Source organism: Trachypithecus francoisi, unplaced genomic scaffold (assembly GCF_009764315.1).
Source record: "Trachypithecus francoisi isolate TF-2019V2 unplaced genomic scaffold, Tfra_2.0 Lachesis_group2, whole genome shotgun sequence".
In the NCBI taxonomy this organism is placed as follows: domain Eukaryota; kingdom Metazoa; phylum Chordata; class Mammalia; order Primates; family Cercopithecidae; genus Trachypithecus; species Trachypithecus francoisi.
The window spans coordinates 68,777,293-68,797,523 of record NW_022681465.1 but is presented as its reverse complement, the minus strand read 5'-3'; the positions used below and the strand labels follow the sequence as shown (position 1 = coordinate 68,797,523).

General features: G+C 42.1%; 1 protein-coding gene across 7 annotated transcripts in view; it reads right to left on the bottom strand.

Annotated features, from left to right (window-relative positions):
• Positions 1–20,231, bottom strand: part of RAI14 (retinoic acid induced 14) — a 175,358-nt gene that overhangs the window by 134,098 nt on the left and 21,029 nt on the right. For 4 of the 7 annotated variants that reach the window (XM_033179319.1, XM_033179315.1, XM_033179323.1 and 1 more), the window contains exon 2: positions 10,357–10,437. Coding sequence is in view for 4 of the 7 variants with exons in the window: in XM_033179315.1 (XP_033035206.1) it covers positions 10,357–10,392 (36 nt within the window). In the remaining 3 variants the exon portion in view is untranslated. Of the gene's footprint in view, positions 1–10,356; positions 10,438–12,490; positions 12,820–20,231 lie in introns of those variants that run through there. The other 3 variants (XM_033179324.1, XM_033179318.1, XM_033179317.1) reach the window with 3 other exon arrangements.

The window sequence follows — 20,231 nt, the reverse complement described above, 5'->3', positions numbered from 1 at the left end:
ATTCTTTTACATTTGTTCTAAAGTTTTGCTCAGAATTCTAGGCCTAAAATTTGAGAGTCAGCTGTCATGTAGGTTCAGACTAAACTAATCAACATAATTAAGAAACCTCAAATTTCACAATTTTATAAGTTACATATTGACTGAATACACTGACTTAAAGAGTAACTTAAAGCTAAGCTTATAACATAAACTTACAGGCTTACACCATTCCCAAAGTTTTCAATGAAGGTGTGAGATCAGGTCATGATAGTTCCTATCTGGGAAAGGAACCTCAAGATTATGATGGTAAAATGGTGTACTTAAAAACAAACCCTTGTTCATCCCACACCTTATCAGATCAGGTCACCAATATATTACAGGACATAAAAGGAAAAGCCTAACTAGTTACCTAATGTCACCAGCTGGTAACACTCAAGAGCAGTTTCCATTTCTTTTATTTTTATTTATTTATTTATTTTTAAGATGGAGTCTTACTCTGTCAGCCAGGCTGGAGCGCAGTGGCACAATCTCAGCTCACTGCAACCTCTGCCTCACAGGTTCAAACGATTCCCCTGCCTCAGCTTCCTGATTAGCTAGGACTACAGGTGCATCCCACCATGCCTGGCTAATTTTTGTATTTTTAGTAGAGATGGGGTTTCACCATGTTGGCCAAGCTGGTCTCTAACTCCTGACCTCAGGTGATCCACCTACCTCGGCCTCCCAAAGTGCTGGGATTGTGGGTGTGAGCCACCACACCCAGCCAGCAGTTTCCATTTCTAACATGGAAAAGCGTTTAACTTCACCTACAGCAGCACGCTGCAACAGACTTCTACCAATAGGACAATGGGTCCTGGGCAAGCAGTCATCAATAGTTACTTCTGGCATAAAAGGAGACAAAACTGTAAAAGTCACTAAGGTTTAAGAACACTTTGGCACACCTTTATCATCCAAGTCTCAAACAAGACCCTCTGTGGAAACTGCCTGTGGCTGAATTAATCATCCCCGGTATCCTTCTCTCCTTTCCCTTGAGGCTTAACTGGTTTCAAGGCTGCCAGCAAGAGAATATGTTTTCCTGCCTCCCTTGCAGCTAGGTTGGGGCAAGCTCTAACCAGTTCCCTGTGAGGGCAATGATTTGTGTACCTTCAGTTTCACATTCTTTAAAAAGTAAAATGCTAGATGTGTGTGGTGGCTCACTCTCATAATCCTAGGACTTTGGGATGCCAAGGCAGGAGTATTTCTTGAGGTCAGGAGTTCAAAACCAGTCTGGGAAACATAGAGAGACACTGTCTCTATACAAAAAAATAAGAAAATTAACCAGGCATGGCATTATGTGCCTGTAGTCCTATTTGGGAGGCCAGGGCAAGAAGATTTCTTGAGCCCAGGAGTTTGAGGCTATAGTGAGCTATAATGACACCACTGTACTCCAGACTGGACCGCAAAGGAAGACACTAAGAAAGACATTGTCACAGAAAAAAAAAAAAAAGGAAAGTGTTTCTGCTTTACTTTCCTTCTTTCTGGTTCTCTGGGGAGCACTGTACAAAGACTTACATTATTTTAATGTTTCTAGTAGCCACATTAAAAAAGTAAATAGAAACAGGTGAAATAAATTTTACTCTATTCATTTAATCCAATTATGTCCTAAATAGTAGCACATCAGTGTGTAATTATAAAAAATTATTAAGATATTTTACATTCTTTCTTTGGTACAGTGTCTTTGAAATTTAGCGTGTATTTTACACCTACAGTATACATCTCAGTTTGGACTAGCATATTTCAAATGCTCAAGAGCCACATGTGGCCAGTGGCTAGCACACTGCACAGAGCAGCTCTAGAGGGTAACAGAGGACACGGGAAAAGGGCTTGGGTTCCTGGGTTAATCTATGGAGCAGAGCTGCCCCGCTGGCTCTTAGACTATTTTTAAACATTTACTTCAGAAGAAAACAACTTCTACCTTGTTAGAGCTACTGTATGGGGTATTTTGTTATTACAGCTTATCGTGTATCTAATTAGTATATCCATTGGGACCTCACAGAAGGACCCTGCAGCTTCTCAGTTATGAAGCAACCCTTCAAAGAATGAACAGGCCAAGCATGGTGGCTCACACCTGTAATTCCAGCAATTTGGGAGGCCAAGGCAGGCGAATCACCTGAGGTCAGGAGTTCAAGACCGGCCTGGGCAGCACGGCGAAAACCCATTTCTACTAAAAATACAAAAAAATCAGCCGGATATGGTGGCACACGCCTGTGATCACAGCTACTCAGGAGGCTGAGGCAGGAGAATCACCTGAACCCGGGAGGCAGAGGCTGCAGTGAGCTGAGATCGCACCACCACACTCCAGCCTGGGTGACAGAGCAAGACTCTGACACACACACACACACACACAAACACAAAATGAAAAGACTCATGAGTTCACACTGAATCTCATCAAAAACCCTTCCAAAACCATAGCCTAAATCTGAAAAGTTGCTACAGAAACATTCTCAGCATTGGGAAATACATCTTAGAACAAACATATCCAAGGAGAATATGTGATTCCTTAAACTTTTCCTTGTTCTAGTCTTACATTATAAACCTCTACACTTTCCAGCTAACCAGCCCACTGGGCAGCCCAGGAGGCAGGAACCAGCTAGAGACCATCAGATCATTCGGCCTCCCAAGAAAATAAAAATGAAATCCTTTCAGGCAGTGCTTCCCAAAAAGTGAAAGCATTTTCATGAATACAATAACAACTACTCTAATCGTTGAATAATCAAGTTGACCAGAACACACTGACTTTCCTGTTTTAAAAGGGAAGACTCAAGCAAAAAAGGGAGGGACTCAAGCAAAAAGAAAGCCAAGTCTAGTCACTAACGTCATCTTTATAGACATACTGAACCTTTGGCCAACGCTGGCCCCTGTATTGCCATATAGTTGAAAATAACTACATCCACACAGCAAAGATCTTTAGGTAGAAACACAACTGAAAATATCCACAGGATGATTCAGAAGCAATTTCTGTTTCACTCCCAAGGAGAAGTTCATAAAAGAATTTGTCAAACAAAAAACATGTAGGTCAACAACAGCCTTCACTCAAAATGATCAGGTAATTAATACAGAATAAAGACGTAAGACATAATGGTCTAAGTGACTCATTACTTATGTAGACTAGGATATTTCCCCAAGTTTAGGGGCCAAGCCCTGGGTTTCATATTGGTTTCCAGTTGGAAAAGTATTATGTTTAACTGAGAATTATGGTCTGGGGTAAATAGAATAAAGCTATGACCCATTTAGCCCACAGTGGAGCTCCATGTAGAGAGATGTTTTATTGGCACCACTGGAAGAGCAGAAGCAGCATCTGCTCTTCCTCCCTTCAGAACTGAAATGCATTTGGCTCTCAGGAAACAAAGAATCTTTCCCTGTCACAGGAGGAATAATGCTGACATTGGTGAGCTTTGCCACTGTGGATGAACTTGTGGTGACGTAAAATCACTGTAGAGGTCTTATTTAAGCTTAGAGCAACAGTGTAACATCTATTTTATGCAGTTTGAAGCTTCACAATTTAGGAACCAGGAACTTGTTAGCAAGCATGTGCCATAGGTGACAGCACACAATGCTCTCCCATCAAGAAAAACCAGGAGAGTTACCATCTGTCTGTTATTTACCAAATGTTTGACTTTGGCCAAGTTACTTACCTGCCCTCAGCATTCACTTCTTCCTCTATCAACTGCATTGTAGCAATGGTCTTTACTGGATAGAGTTTTGTAAGCATTAAATGACAAAGAGCATGCAAAGGGGCTTGGGACCATGCCTGGCACCTGGTGAGCATTCAATCCATGAGAGCTCCTTATTCCTGTAATAGGAGGTTGGCCATCCATACGTGTTCACTCTTGCTATTAATATTATGCAGTGGCACCCACTGAAAAACTGTGATGCTCCAGCCTCACTCTCTTAGATGCTGAAAATAGTCCCAAGGATGAACAGTGGAGCCAAGGTCTATGACCGTGCCAGCTCAGTGGGGAAATGCCAGGGCTTCAGAGTAACTGTTCTAGGGTGGAAGGGTATGGAGTTATGTTATGGGTTGACTTGTATCCTCCCAAAAATTCATATCTTGGAGTCCTAAAGCTCTCCCTAACCTCAGAAGGTAACCTTATTTGGAGACAGGGTTTTCACAGAGGTAATAAAGCTAAAATGAGGTCATTATAGTGAGCCCTAATCCAGTATGAGTGGCGTCTTTATGAAAAAGAGGAATCTGGGCACAGACACATGCACAGAGGGAGAATGCCACACGAAGATGAAAGCAGAGATCAGGGCAAGGCTTCTGCGAGCCAAAAACTGCCAGCCAACCACCAAATCTAGGTCAGAGCATGGAACAGATTCGCCCTCGCAGCCCTCACAAGGAACCAACTCTGCCAGTACCTGGATCTTGGGCTTCTAGCCTCCCGAACTCTGAGACAATACATTTCTTTAGTTTCAGCCACCTGGTTTGTGGTACGCTTTGTTACGGCAGTCCTAGCAAACTAATACCAGGCAAAATCAGGCAGTGAGCAGGTTCTCCATTTAAAACAGGCTGAAAAGACCTAGAAAATATGTAGCATGGCACAAATTTGACCAAATTTCTCTCTAGAACTTTAGTAAAGTCTCCTATCTCCACCCAGTGGGGTAATCACTGATTTTTTAAAAATTATGTCTGTTTAAAAAAAAAGGCTTAGCTTGAAATCGATTTGGCCAAGGTTCCTATGTCTACAGAGAGACTTGGATTTTAAATACTCTCATTGTGTGTATGTGCATGTGTGTGTGGTGAGGGAAGGAGGCTCCAGAATTTGTAAAAACTTACTATAAATGACTAAAAACTCTTGAAAGAAATACCTTGGCAGAGATGTTGGTTGTCGACCCTCATGAAAGCTGTTATCTTTTTTTTTTTTTTTTTTTTTTTTTTTAACAGATGGAGTTTCACTCTGTCACCCAGGCTGAAGTGAAGTGGGGTGATCTCAGCTCACTGCAACCTCTGCCTCCCAGGTTCAAGCGATTCTCCTGCCTCAGCCTCCCGAGTAGCTGGGATTACAAGCACGCACCACCATGCCTAGCTAATTTTTGTATTTTGAGTAGAGACGGGGTTTCGCCATGTTGGCCAGGCTGGTCTCGAACTCCTGACCTCAGGTGATCCACCCGCCTTGGCCTCCCAAAGTGCTAGGATTACAGGCGTGAGCCACCATGACCTGCCGTGAACTGTTATCTTAATAGGCAACAAACTCAAACCTCTGTCTGAGCAGGATATGCCTGGTTCTTCAAGATTCATGGGGTGTATGCATTTCCTTGGCTGAAAGCTACAATAGTTAGTAGCTGCTATGTAAAGGTATACCATCAATTTAATCTCTCTTAGAGCCTGTCACTTTAAACTCACTTTAAACTGGCTGTTTTGATTTTTTTAATGGAATGTCTGCTGCTTCCCTATTACAATGAAATATAAAATTGGGAATAAGTCTTTCATCAAATTAAGCACACATCCTCAAAGTAAACGGTGAAGGCCTCGATCACGTTTGAGTGACATTTCTCAAGATTTGTTACAAAGATCTTTCAACCCCATTTCCCATCCCTCAACCTCCACCCATTTCACTCAAGTCACTAAAAATTGGCATCTACAAAGAAATTCCAGAAGCTTGAGCATTTTATTAGCAAAGGGAAATCCCAACCTTTTTGGCCTCATTTTTCATGATGACAGCTCATTTTTCCCTGTGGAACCACATACTAGCTGCTGCAAATATTTAAAGAGGTAAAGAAGCTATTTTTTCAAGCTATGGTCATAAAAGATACAAATAATGATCATTGAGAACTCTGTGCTTGCTTAATAAGCTAAAAGTCAGTCTATCCATTTTTAAAACTAGGACGAAAACTTTACAGTATTCTTCTTTAAATACTCAGGGTCATGCCATGGGCACTCTCCTGGGCTCCTGAACTATTAATATTACTATTTTGTATGTCAAGGGCCATTTTTGAGACTGAGTTAACCCACTGTGCTGCAAGCTGCCTCCCCTGATTGACCTTCTGACCTTTCCCCCTCTTTCCAACCACGCTTCCAATGGGAGTCCAGAAGTAAGCCTACATATCTATAGGCAACTGGTCTTTGACAAGAGTGATCAGATCATTCAATGAGGGAACGAATAGTCTCCTCAACAAATGGTGGTGAGACAACCGGATAAACTTAACCGATGAGATGCAAGAATGAATGAATTTGGATCCGACTCCTACCAGCAAGGCCTGCATGAAGCTCCACCTCCATAAAGCTCCCCAAATTCTCCCATTCTCAATGATTCAGCCCTCTGAAAATTTGCAGCATTTATCACCAGGCCCTACAACTTAACAACTAGTTAGTTATATCATCTTAAAGGTAACTTGAGTATCTATAGTCTATACTGCTTGTATTTTGCTCTAATTGTTTCCTACATGTTTTTTTTCCTCTTCCCACCGAGGTTTATCAGCTTTTTAAAGACAACAACCATATTTGCATTTCTCCTGTATCCTATCTCCTATCTAACAACTCAAGTTTAAGAACTCCCAAAATAAAGTTATAAATGTGAAGTAAAAAAGGTTATCCATCATAGAAATTCCGTAATGCTGTTTAGCCTCTGTGGGTTATCTGCAGGGTCCCAAATAGATTTAAGAATCAAAACCACTGGACAATGACACTGTTTACCCACAGCCCTCAGAGTCAGGCTCATTCCCTACCAAACTCACATCTGTCTTTGACACAGTGCCAATTGTCAAGTCTTCCGGAAAGGACACTCCCATTCAATCTTTACCCACGTATGGCCCTGGGGTCACAGAGTCACCTGAAGGCCATCCATAGGAGGCCCCCTTGGGCCACTTTCATCCTATGTTTACTCCTGGATTTTGCTCGCAGTGGCCACAAACTGATCTGGCCACAGACCTCCCAGACACAGGCTCGCTGAAATGCGATCACACCGGTGGGTCACCTGTCTTCTTTATGCAAGCGCGAGAACCTGATCTGCTATTCTCCTCTTCCTACCCCGCAGAAATACAAAGAATCCTTTCTTCCTCCTTTTCCTTCACACAGACAAGCAGGAAAATGTGATGCCCAATGGTTTAAAATATTTTGAGACAGACCACTCGTTTCAGGTTAAAAAAAAATTATAATGTGGTTCATTCAACTGAATATAAATATTTGTAAACGTGTTTTTGCTTAACAATACATATATATGCATGATATATCAAAAACATGTATCAAAAACTTCCAAATCAAAGGCATACATTGGAAAACAAGCCTCTCTTCTCCACTCCCTCCCAGCTCTCAGTTTCCCTGGTCTCGAACTCCTGACCTCAGGTGATCAGCAATTGTTACCAGATTATTCTACCCTCCAGACCATGTAAACTTTTTGAATCCTACTTTTTATTGCGGGTTGCTAATTACAAGGAAGAAACAAATATTTACTAAGTATCTCCTGAGAACCAGGCCCTAAGATTTTTGACATTCTTTTTTTTTTTTTTTTTTTTTTTTTTTTGAGACGTAGTTTCACTCTTGTTGCCCAGGCTGGAGTGCAATGGCATGATCTCTGGCTCACTGCAACCTCCACCTTCTGGGTTCACGTGATTCTCCTGCCTCAGCCTCCCGAGTAGCTGGGATTACAGGCATGCGCCACCATGCCCAGCTAATTTTGTATTTTTAGTAGAGACAGGTTTCTCCATGTTGGTCAGGGTGGTCTCAAACTCCCAGCCTCAGGTGATCCTCCTGCCCCAGTCTCCCAAAGTGCTGGGATCACAGGTGTGAATCACCGCACCCGGCCAACATTCATTTAATGCATTTAACTGTCACCCCAACCTTACAGGGCTAATACTATTTCCTCCACTTTTTCGGTGAGGAATCTGAGGTTCAGAAGAGTAAGAGACTTGTCCAGGGCCACAAACCTAGGTCCAAGTCTAAAGTCACTTTTAAAGCTACTCCCTAGATTGCTCTGTCTTTTGTTTTTTGAGACAGGGCCTTGCTCTGTTACCCAGACTGGAGTGCAGTGGTGTGAACACAATTCACTGTAGCCTTGACCTCTTGGGCTCAAGCCGTCCTCCCACCTCAGCCTCCCGAGTAGCTGGAACCACAGGTGTGGCCCACCATAGGTGGCTAATTTTTTAATTGTTTTGTGGAGATGGAGTTTTACCATGTTTGCCCAGGCTGCTCTTGAACTCCTGGACTCAAGATCCTCCTGCCTCAGCCTCCCAAAGTGCTGGGATTACAGGAGTGAGCCACCGTGCCAGCAGATTGCCTAGTTTCTTAAAATATACTTTCCACCCAAAATTCCTCTTTCAGGAAACATGGGCTCTTGAATCAGGCTGCCTTAGTGCAAAAACTGGTTCTAGAACTTAAAGTTCTAAGAACCCAAACAAATGACTGCATGTCCCTAAGGCCTCAGTTTCTTCATCTGTAAAATGAGCTTAATAGTTATACCCACCACATAAGGCAAGAGTAAATGAATTTCATGTGAAAAGCTTAGCATAGCTCCCGACATTTGGTTAATACTTCCTAATGGTTAATTATTATTAGCATTATTATCATACGGTTGATTAACAAACAGGGCTTTGAAATGTTTTTGTTGTTGTCTTTTTTCATTCCCTCCATTTAGCTGTACAGTTCTGTGGCTTGGGGAAACAATTTGGATGTGGAGAGCCATTTGAAATTGTTGGACTCCATTATACCAATTTCCTCCTCCCCAGGCTCTCCTCCCCAAGGTCTGCTTCTCAACATTTCTTCTCTTAGCACTAACTGCCAAAATCATAGCCTTTTCTGCTGCCAAATCCCAGAAGCTTTTACTAGTGTTATTACAGTGGATTTTTTTAAATCATGGAAATATTTCAGTTTTTCTAACTAGATTCCAGCAACACCCTCCCTACTGCCACCAGTTTTTGATTTTTAAACCAAAAGTTTATGTGCCTATCATTCCTCTGGGCCCCTGTTCATATATATGGAAGTCTAGACTGATGAAATTTTGCTAAAAATAATCTTAACTTATATAAATGAAAGCTACCTAGATTACCTTGGAATAGAAAAAGGCATTTGTTAACCTGGTCACATAATTTAGAAATCCCTATCTGCTGAATTGCGCAACATTTTCCATTTAATTGCCTTTTTCTCCTTAGCCGAAAGCCCCGGGAGATATGTAGGCTGCATAACATACAGCTAGCAGACGATGAGGTTGAAGGAGGTTTCTTAGAAGTCGGATGACCAGGACTTTCACTCTGGCCAACAGCTAGTTTCATGTCTTTGTCAAAGTCTCTTTGCACTGCAAGTTTTATTTAATTTACCTAAAGGATAAGAAGGTAAGACCAACTTTTTTCATAACGCTTCCCAGTTCCTTCTTTAAGTGGGTCGGTATTTTACCATCATCCCATAAGCATCTCATCTAGCCTGGGTTTTATCAGGGCAGTAAGTTACATGTCATGATGCAGCCTCAGGAGATAAGCTTCAGCCAGAAGTAGGTATGCAAGTTACATATTAGCCATAAAAGACACAGTCTCCATTTATTGCAAAAATGCAGCTGTGCCAAGCTGTCAAAATATAATTCATGGCAAAGCAATAAAATCTAGGTTCATCTGTAATTACCTCGTCTGAAATGATAGCTGCACAAGCCCATTTTGAGAGTGACATACCTTGGCTTCCATCTAATTCCCTTCCATTAATTTCTCCCATTCCACAACTCTGCTCAAAGTTTCTGGAATGCAGCTAGTACAAGACTGGGATCATAGAAGGGTTTATGGGGTGACCTTTTAAAAAAATATTACCATGTACAACCCCTCTACTACGTTTTTCTCCCTTTTCTCCTGAGGGAGACTTTGTTTCATAACTCTTACGTCATAACTGGTTCCTCCAATCCAGAGTCTTTTGTGATAGATAACGAATGAGGAAGAGCCCCTGGAATTCAGGGGGAGGAAAGGTACGGGCAGCAATAGGTACCATTTTACCACAAAAGCCTTAACAGAGTTGAACACGTTTCCTAAAGCCAAAGATGAACCATGCTAAATTGTCATTCCTGAACCACCCTCATGAGAGAGACTAGCTTCTTCTAAAAACAACATTCTGAATCAGGGTTTCTGGCAACCTTAGAAATGTTGAGATTTTTACTGATTCTTCCTTTGAAGATGTTTAACGTGACGGTTCCTTTCTCTACAAGGCACAGATCCCCAAAATTAAAGAAAAAAAACATTTTGAAAGCTATGCACACAAACAGCAAGGAACCTAGAGCATGCCATCTACAGAAGCTACCCTGAGCTGAGGCCAAGAGCACTTGAGTGTCTGTAGTTTATTAACTCAGTAGTGCCTTATCAAGGTGGGAGGAGCGTTTCTGCAGCTCCGTGGAGAAGAAGGAACAGCCAGACTCTGAGTCACCGCATACTCACGTCACTCTTCCTGAACTTCGCTTTCAAGCTCTTCATGTTTAGTCCATTCAGCCTTCCAAAGCTCTAGAGATTTTTCAACACCTAAGCGAGAAAGAAAGGACATATGTAGGTTTCCAAATAAGGTATTCTGTCTTGATTGGATTACAACTTTGGGTCATGGGAAGGAGATAGAGCAGGGCTGGGTTGGGAAGGTGGTCAGTTAACAGCTGAGGAGTGGTAAATAACATATTTCCATTTATAATATACTCCCTAGAAGCTTCTGACATTTTCATATTAACCAAAACTTCCATTTTTTCCTACTTATTAACATTTATTTTAACTGACAAATAAAAATTGTATATACTTTTATGGTATACAACATGACTTTTGAAATATGCATATATTGTAGAATGGCTAAGTTGAGCTAATTAACATACGCATTGCCTCATATACTTACTATTTCACTGTGATGAGAACACTCCAAATCTACTCTCAGGAATTTTTCAAGTGTACAATACACTAACTATAGTTACCATGTTGTACAATAGATCTCTTCATCTATTCCTCCTAACTGAAACGCTGCATCCTTTGACCAACATCTCCCCATCCACCTCCCCCACCGCCCCACTCCCACACCCCTACCCCTGCTCCTGGTAACTACTATTCTATTCTCTGCTTCTATGAAGTGGACTGTCTTAGATTTCTGTATCAGTGAGTTCTAAAACATTAAAAGTAGAGCAAGTCTAAGTTACTGCTTAACTGTCACTATACAAAATGCTGTATCTCTATGTTCAAGTAATTCCTCGACATATCTTCTGTGCTGCAATCATGCCATCCACCTCCTTGTGAAAGTGATGAGGAAAACAGTTCATATTCCAGATGCCACTCATTCCCTATTTATTTTTCTCAGTGTTTGTTCCCGTCTCCCCTCCCCAGAATGCACAGGGCAGTTAGTGAAAAATGCCAGGAACAACAAAACCTCCCTCATCAAATAGCTCATTCCTCAGGGGGCCTCTCTAAACAATGCAAGACTCAGGGTCCTGTGGGACTCAGCAATTCTGAGTTGCAGCTGAATCTTAAGCAATCACTTCATTTAACATGGGTCTGTGGTCCCCTGGAAATCGAATGTAATTATCTTTTAGCAAGCATACATTTACTTTTTTCAGGGAAGAATGTTCCGAGTTTTCACTGGATTCTACAAGGTAGTTGCCACCCTTCAAAAGTCAAGATTGCTTGTCTAGTCTAAGTGCCTCATTCGCAGAAGTAGAAACAGAGCCTCAGACAAGTTTTGAAACTTGACTGAGTCACAAAGTCTATTCATGATGAGATTCAGAACCAGACCCTAAGGCCTGACTAGTGGCTGAATGTTTTCACTGCCCTATATAGTTTTTTTTTTTTTTTTTAAATTTCAATAGTTTGAGGGTATAGGTAGTTTTTTGATACACACATTTCTTAGCAATGAATTCTGAGATTTTAATGCAACCAATATGTTGTCTTTTATCCCTCACCTGTCTCCCAACCTCCCCTACCCCTAGTCCTGACAGTCCATTATATCACTCTGTATGTTTTTGCATCCTTATAGCTTAGCTCCCACTTACAAGTGAGAACATACGGTATTTGGTTTTCCATTCCAGAGTTCCTTCACTTGGAATAACAGCCTCCAGTTCCATCCAGCACTGCCCTATACAGTTTTACAACTAAAACCAAAAAGGCAAATCCTGTGTTAAAACATGTATAGACCTTATCTTTTTTTTTCTTTCATTTTTTGTGGAGAATGGGGTCTCACTATATTGCCCAGGCAGGTCACGAACTCCTGGGCTCAAGCTATCCTCCAGCCTCTCCCTCCCTGAGAGCTGGGATTACAGTCATGAGCCACTGTGCCCGGCAAACATGTACAGACTCTACCTTTTTCATTACATTTGGAAATGTACAAAATGTGTAACCTTTGCATGTAGATAAAAAAATGAAAATACACTTAGGTCAAAAAAGGCAAGATAATCTATATGAAAGTTTCCATCACATAGTAAATGCCCAATAAATGTCACGTGAAGCCCACTGCAAGTGAGAACAGGTGACCTTTAACAGCACCATCCCAGAGGAGAACTGAGGAATAGCAGGTACACGTTTACCACAGTTAACCACTGTTTTCAGAAGCCTTGCCAGGTCAGCTCACATTCCCCCAAATCCTTATTATTCTGAACAAAACTGACTTGAGAGGATGGTTGGGGAGTGTAAGCCACTGAATGTAGTTCTCATCCTTCTTCATGCGCTTGTTGCTACCTCCAGAAGTCACCCAGTGACTCGCTGGCTTCCAGTGTGTCTACTTTCATTCTTGCTGCTGTCATTGATTAGGCCCCTTGGATAAATGGTGTGAAAACCCAGTCATCATGAAGCACTTTGATGGTATGAATCTGGAGGCCTCACTGTGACTGCAGTCTCTCCACGGCCCCTTTCAATCTTCCCAGCCTCAGCAGGAGTGACAGATGCATGTTGCCTTGGAAACGACACACACCATAATTATACATTGTTAACTGCCAAGCATTTAATCACAGAGAAGGCTGGGCTAGTACCTGAATAGCAAGTGCAAATTCCAGGGCAGTGTTTCTCAAAGTCAGCCCCTAGTTAATCCATATCAGAAGGACCTGGGGACTAAATGGAACCTTTCAGCCCCTGTCCTGTGAAAATTGAATCTCAAGGGGTAGAGCCCAGGAACTTCCTTGGTTGAATCTTTTACACACTGAAGTTAGAGAAACTAGAACTGATATAAGTGGAACAGGAACACACTTGTCAGAGTTGGGCTGGTTCATAAACCAAAGTTGGGTTTTTTTTTTTTTTTCAAATTAAAAACAGAATCACCTTTTGATGAATCAAAGTAGAAATAATGATAATCAGATATTCCCAAACTGTCGCTGGCTAGCCCAGGGTTTCTACACCAACTGTTGCTAGAAAGTGGAAATCATCCTTCGAATTGAATTCCTTCCCCCTTCTTGTGGAAGTACTAATAACCAAGGAAACAGGATAAATCAGTCCAGCAGAAAAGGGAGAAAAGAGAGGCCACGTATTGGATAACCCAAAATCATGCAGTTCCCCACAGCAGAGCCACTCAAAGCATTCCTTCATTCACACATTCAGAGAGCACAAAGTCTTAGGCAACAGTGGGTAAGATTTCTGTTTGAGGTCATGGGGGTTTCGTGGGTGTTGTGTTCGTTTTTCTGTGTATTTGTCTTTGGCTTTTCTTTTTTCTTTTTTTTAAGCGTGCAGTGAAAAGTATACAAACTCTTATTTGAAGAGGATTAAATAAATTAGGCAATAATTCCAAAAGTTCCCAAGGGAAGGTATTAACCACCAAATTGAGTGTCTTCCTGGAGTCCCTGGCTTTGGGTGTGTGACAGCTGGGTGGCCCACGGGCCTAACTCCACAGTGATAGAGATAAGTGTCAAAGGAAAAGAAGTTCTGGAAATCCACACAATGGTAACTCTAGAGGCATGAACTGTAGCTGGGGTAAAGTTATTAATAGATCACTGCTTTCCTGGTATTCATGAAAGGATCTCACACCTGGAAGCCATGGCTGGCGGGAAGTAATGTGGCCCCTGGAATAACGCCAGGTGCCAGCTGTCTCAGCATCTCCTCTTCCTCAAGATGAATAATGAGTAAACAGACTCGCCTTCCTTGGGCCAACTGGGATCTTACAGTCCCATTTTCAATCCCAAACTTCCAAAGCCCAGGCTGGGCTACAACCTATGTTGAGTAAAGTGACATCTATCAGTTTGGCAAGGCCACACTAAAGGCAGTCCTTGGAAAAGTCATTAAATCAAGATGCTTACTTCAAAAGAAATGCAGCAAAGCTGAATTAGCTGCACAGCAGCCTAACTGGAGTATGTACCAGACAGGATCATGCATCTATGGAAAAAGCTCTCTGAACTAAGTTCTCCCATTTGAAGCAGAATAAAGCATACCTACCCACTGAGCAGAAATACTAGGCAGTTTGTTGCCCATTTAATTCAAAATAAGTCCCTGCAATATGGCATCCATCACTGGCCACCAATCGTCAATCATTGGCCAGCAATCATCACTGGCCACCAATCATCACAGAATGGACGACACTTGATAGATGAGGATGGAGCAAGGCAGAGATGTACATGCTTGTCTCCATCTCATTTGAAAGACTGGATGCAATGCTGTTTATTTATTAATTCATTTTCCCTTTAAAAACATAATTTAACTCCCAATCCTAGCCTGCATTTTAAAATCTTGATATTAGCCTATACAGCTTTATCATTAACAAAAAAGTTAAACTTCTTTGAGTATTAAAAAAAACAAAAACAAAAACAAAAAAACACCCTTACAATGGATATGGGGTTTTCTTTTGGGTGTAATGAAAATGTTCTAAGATTTATTGCTGTAATGGTTGCACAACCTGTGAACACACTAAAAACCATTCATTCATACACTTTCAGGAGGTGAAGTGAATGGTATATGAATGATATCTCAACAAAGCTGTTATTTTTTTAAAAAGCTTAATAATCTCTATTACATTCGCCAGTCCTTAGGATTAAGAAAATTCCAGGTTATTCGGATATGGTGGCTCACGCCTGTAATCCCAGCACTTTGGGAGGCCGAGGCAGGTGGATCATTTGAGGTTGCAAGTTCGAGACCAGCTGACTAACATGGTGAAACCCTGTCTCTACTGAAAATACAAAATTAGCCAGGCGTGGTGGCACATGCCTGTAATCCCAGCTACTATGGAGGCTGAGGCAGGAGAATCGCTTGGGCCCAGGAGGCAGAGGTTGCGGTGAGCCAAGATCGCACCATTGCACTCCAGCCTGGGCAACAAGAGTAAACTCCATCTCAAAAAAAAAATAAAGAAAGAAAATTCCAGGTTAGAAACCTCTAGACTGATGAAAAAAGAAATGCAATCAGGCGGGCACAGCAGCTCACGTCTCTAATCCCAACATTTTGGGAGGCTGAGGTGGAAGGACTGCTTGAAACCAAGCATTCAAGACCAGCCTGGGCAACATGGCAAGACCCTGTCTCTACCAAAAAAAAAAAAAAAAATTAATTAGCTGGTGGTGGTGGCACATGGCGCGTAGTCCTAGCTACTCAGGAGGATGAGGTGGAAGGGTCACTGGAGCCTGGGAGTTCAAGGCTACAGTAAGCCATGATCATGCCACTGCTCTTCAGCCTGGATGAAAGAGTGAGACCCTCTCTCGAAAAAAATAATAATAATATTCCATCACAAAATATGGCAATACATCTATAGAATTCTCAGCCAAACCAGAACACTAACATGTGCCCCTAAATAGGCTTCAGGACTTTTTATTCCAAGTTAAAAAGGACATCAGACTTAAAATCCACACCACAGACCAAGTGCTGAACAAGCCTCAACACACTCCTTCTCTCCTTGTCCGCATCTACCTCTTCTCACTCAAGTGCTTGACTATTTCTTTAGACAATAATCTCTCTGCAACAAAAATGGAGTTTTAACCAAAGCCGTATAAACATTCAATTTTTTCAATCCAGCAAAACAAATACGTTCTGTCAAAGGTCTCTCCAGACCAACTTCCCAGTGAAGGTATCTTTAACAACACAGCACCTCACGCCATCCGAACCCCTTCCAGTGGGCGGAAGCTGCTTTAACCTCTGCCTCTCAGACAGGGCTGTGCTGTGAGTTATGTTGCTGCTTCTGGAAGAACATAAAAATGGGAAGCAGGGCCCAACGGGTACTGTTCCCTCTTGCCCAATTTACTTTACAGCAGATTTGTACTGTTCTAGAAAGACAGAATTTTAAATACATACAAAGACTCAGGATAGGAACTATGAGCAGGCCCAGAGGACTCCAAACTGACTGAGGATATGAACAAAGAATAATTAAAAAATCATCTTATAAGTAGGTATTAAACACTGTAGAAATTCAAAGAGTGAGAATTTTGAAGGGCTAGAAAAATATCAGAGAAGTCTTCCTAAATGGGAGCAGGGCTCTAATTGAACTTAAAGGAAATATGGGATTTGGACAGGTGAAGGAGGAAAGGGCATTTTGTCCATCTCTCTCACAAGATGGTGGACTCCTTTCTTAGATTTTCCAGGTAAGGGTCTGACACCTGTTCAGTCTCCCCAAGTGGTCCCATAAGCTATGGTGTGAACGTGTCCTCCAGAAGTTCATGTGCTGGAAACTTAATTGCCAATGTAACAGTATTAAGGGATGAGGACTTCAAGAGTGATCGGGTCATGAGGGTTCTACCCTCCCGAATGGATTCATGCTTTATGACGGGAGTGAGTTAGTACCTGCCAGAGCCCGTTATTATAAAAGTGAGCTAGTCTTGCTTTGTGGTCTCTTTCGCATCCACCTTCTGCCACCAGATGTCCCTTGCTAAAGACCAGCACCATGTCCTTGGACTTCCCAAACTCCAGAACTATGAACCCAATATGCTTATTTTCTCTGTAAATTACCCAGTCTGTGGTATTCTGTTATAGCAACAGAAAATAGACGAAGACAGTAGGGGTAGTAGGAATCATTGCATGGTTCTCTGCAAAGAAAGATACTCCCGCAGTCTGACTCCTTTATACCCTGGATGTGAGTGAGGGATTCAAGAACCCCGTTACCAGTTTTCAGCTGATTTTAAAATTTACATCTCAGACTACCTACTTACTTTGGAATAGAGTGTTTTCATTTTGCCTGTACTTGAGCACCCTGGCCATTGGCATATAATCAATAAATGTTTTACAGGTGAACATGCAGAACAAAGATATAGGATAAAGTGCTTGGATAGACTTTAGACCTCACCTCTGACCTTAGCAAGGCTCTCATGGATCCCAAGTGCACTGAGGAGGGTGAGTTCTCTGACATGGGTTAGCGTCATTGGGATATTTGTACAAACGCAAAATGATAATTGGGTTTTACTATGTACAAGAGAAAAGCACTAAGGTTGTAAAAAACCCAGCTCATTTGGCCTCTGAAATCTTACCAGGATGCTCCTCCTTTTTCCTTCCCACCTGCCCCTTCCCTCTCATTACTGCTGTCCTCATGCAGCATTCCCCCCAGTCACATGCTAAGCCTACCTGAAGGAGCTGACCATTTTCAATAATGCAACATTAGGGTCAAAGGAGAGCAAGGATCATCAGCTAGTACCCTGGAGGCAAATTCTTAGGACAGAGATTTTCTCAGCCTGATTCTAGAACTATGGGGCAAGCCAGGGATTCCCCCCACAAATCAACATGCCTGCTGTGTTATTTCATGTGAGACCTTCCTCCCCTTCTAGTCAGGGAGCTCCTCAAGAAGGAAAGCATCCATCCTAGACAGGGCCAGGGTTTCACCTCTGGCCTCAGCAAGGCTCTCTTTATAGTCAAAACTTAGTGAAACTTTGCACTGCTTAAATGAATCAATGATGAACGAATGAATGAGCACTACGGTTAGGTTGGAAACACAGACATGCCACAGTCATTTTAGCCTGAGGTGCAAATTTTCAAAGGATTTAACTGAAAACTGGTTAACAGGGCTCTTACTCACATCCAGGTCTAAAAGGGTCAGAGTGTGTGTGGACTGTGGGACGGTCTTCCTTTAGAGAAAGCTATGCAATGATTCCTACCACACCTACTCAACCTCATAAGAGGCTTACAGGACTGAAGAGATTGGACGGTGTCTGATCCACACCTGAAAAATCTAAAACGGAGAGAAACTGGCCTATGCTTCAAGGATGGAAATGAAGGAGAGGTTGCTGTTGTGCTGTAATCAGCCTGAATACTGGAGTTTATTTGTGCATAAATATGTGTTTCCTATGGAGCATGTGTAGACAACTCACAATAGAAGGAAATAAGTGGTGCTAGATTCTGTGTAATAGGGTAGATTGGAAGGACACAGAGGGCAGAGGGAAGCAGATTCCCTGATGGAGAAGCAACAAACTCGAGGCAATCACATGACATTCATCAAGGGAATTGCAGAAGAGGGGTCTGCTCCAAGAATGGAGCGAGAAGAGGGAGATCTCCAAGGGGCCCCTCAGCTGGTGTGCCAGGGCTGCCGCAGCAAAGTACCACAGACTGGGTAGTTTAAACAACACAAAATAAAGCCCAAGGTCAAGGTGTCAACAGGGTTGGTTTCCTTCTGAGGCACTTCTTCGTGGCCTATAGATGGATGCCTTCGCCCTGTGTTTTCACATGGTCTTCTGTGTGTGTCTGCATCCTAATCACGTCATCTTATGAGGACACCAGTCATACTGGATTAGAGTCCACCCATATACCTTATTTTACCTTAATTATCCCTACAAAGGTCCTATCTCCAAATACAGGTACATTCTGAGAAACTGGGGGTTAGGACTTCAACACAGAAATGGGATAGAGGAGCACAATTCAGTCCATAACATTCCCAGAAATAGCCCAGAATTAAGAGTAAAACAAACATCTGTCAAATTCAGCACATGGCACTGTCATACTATAGTACAAGTCAAATAAGAATTTTCAGCCAGAAGTGGTGGCGGGTGCCTGTAATCCCAGCTACTCGGGAGGCTGAGGCATGAGGATTGCTTAAACCTGGGAGGTGGAGGTTGCAGTGAGCTGAGATCGTGCCACTGCACTCCAGGCAGGGTGACAGAGTAATACACTGTCTCACAAAAAAAAAAAAAAAAAAGAACTTTTTTATCCCTCTAACTTCTTATCTTCCCCTGCCCTACCCCTAGTTTTACCATAGAGAGATCCCTAGAGGGATCCCAAACTGTGATAGGAAGATGCCGGAGGCAGGGTAGCAGGGACAAAGAGAAAAGGGAGAGCTATTTAACTTTAAATCAAATTTCAACATTTTATTGTTATTAGATTGGTGCAAAAGTAATCACGGTTTTTGCCACTAAAATAACAAAACCACGATTACTTTTGCACCAACCTAATATTTGACATTGAGGACTCTAAATTCTGAATTAAGAGTATTTAGCAGTTGAAACTGACTGCAGAACTTTTTTTTAAATCTAAGAATAAGTCAGAGGCTGGGTGCAGTCGCTCATGCCTATAATCCCAGCACTATGGGAGGCCAAGGTGGGAAGATCACTTGAGCCGGAGACCAGCCTGGGCAACATAGTGAGATCTCCATCTCTACAAAAATAAAAGTAAATTAGCTGGGTATGGTGGGGAGCACCTGTAGGCCCAGGTACTTGGGAGGCTGAGGCAAGAGGATCGCTTGAGCCCAGAAGTTTGAGGCTACAGGGAGCTATGATTGTCACTACATTCCAGCCTGGGAGACAGCGTGAGACCCCATTTTTAAAAAAAGAAATGGCCAGGTGTGGTGGCTCACGCCTGTAATGCCAGCACTTTGGAAGGGCAAGGCAGGTGGATCACTTGAGATCAGAAGTTTGAGACCAGCCTGCCAAAATGGCAAAACCTCGTCTCTACTAAAAATAAAAAAATGAGCCAGGCGTGGTGGTATGTGCCCATAATTCCAGCTACTGGGGAGGCTGAGGCAAAGAATCACTTGAACCCAGGAGACAAAGGTTGCAGTGAGCTGAGATCATGCCACTTTACTCCATCCTGGGCAACAGAGTGAAACTGTGTCTCAAAAAAAAAAAAAAAAACGGTCATAGATTTCATCCACAGACAAGGAATATACTAACCTCACAAAATAACTTTCAGACAGGGGGATACAAAACAAGGCTGCTTTATGATTACTATCTTATAAATCTTATTTATTCAGCAAACCAGATACGTTATAAATGAATAAACAAGCAAACTTTCTTTTATGAATTAACAAAAGTATAGATTTGTTAAAAGACTGCCCAGATAAAGTTGGGGGGGAAAGACATAACAATAATGTCATCTTGGCAGTGAATCCTTTCCAAAATACTTTAATATCTCAGATTTTTTTCCAAGAAAATAAATGAGCACATTCTTTTTAAACCACAAATGTCATTTAGATACTGTAT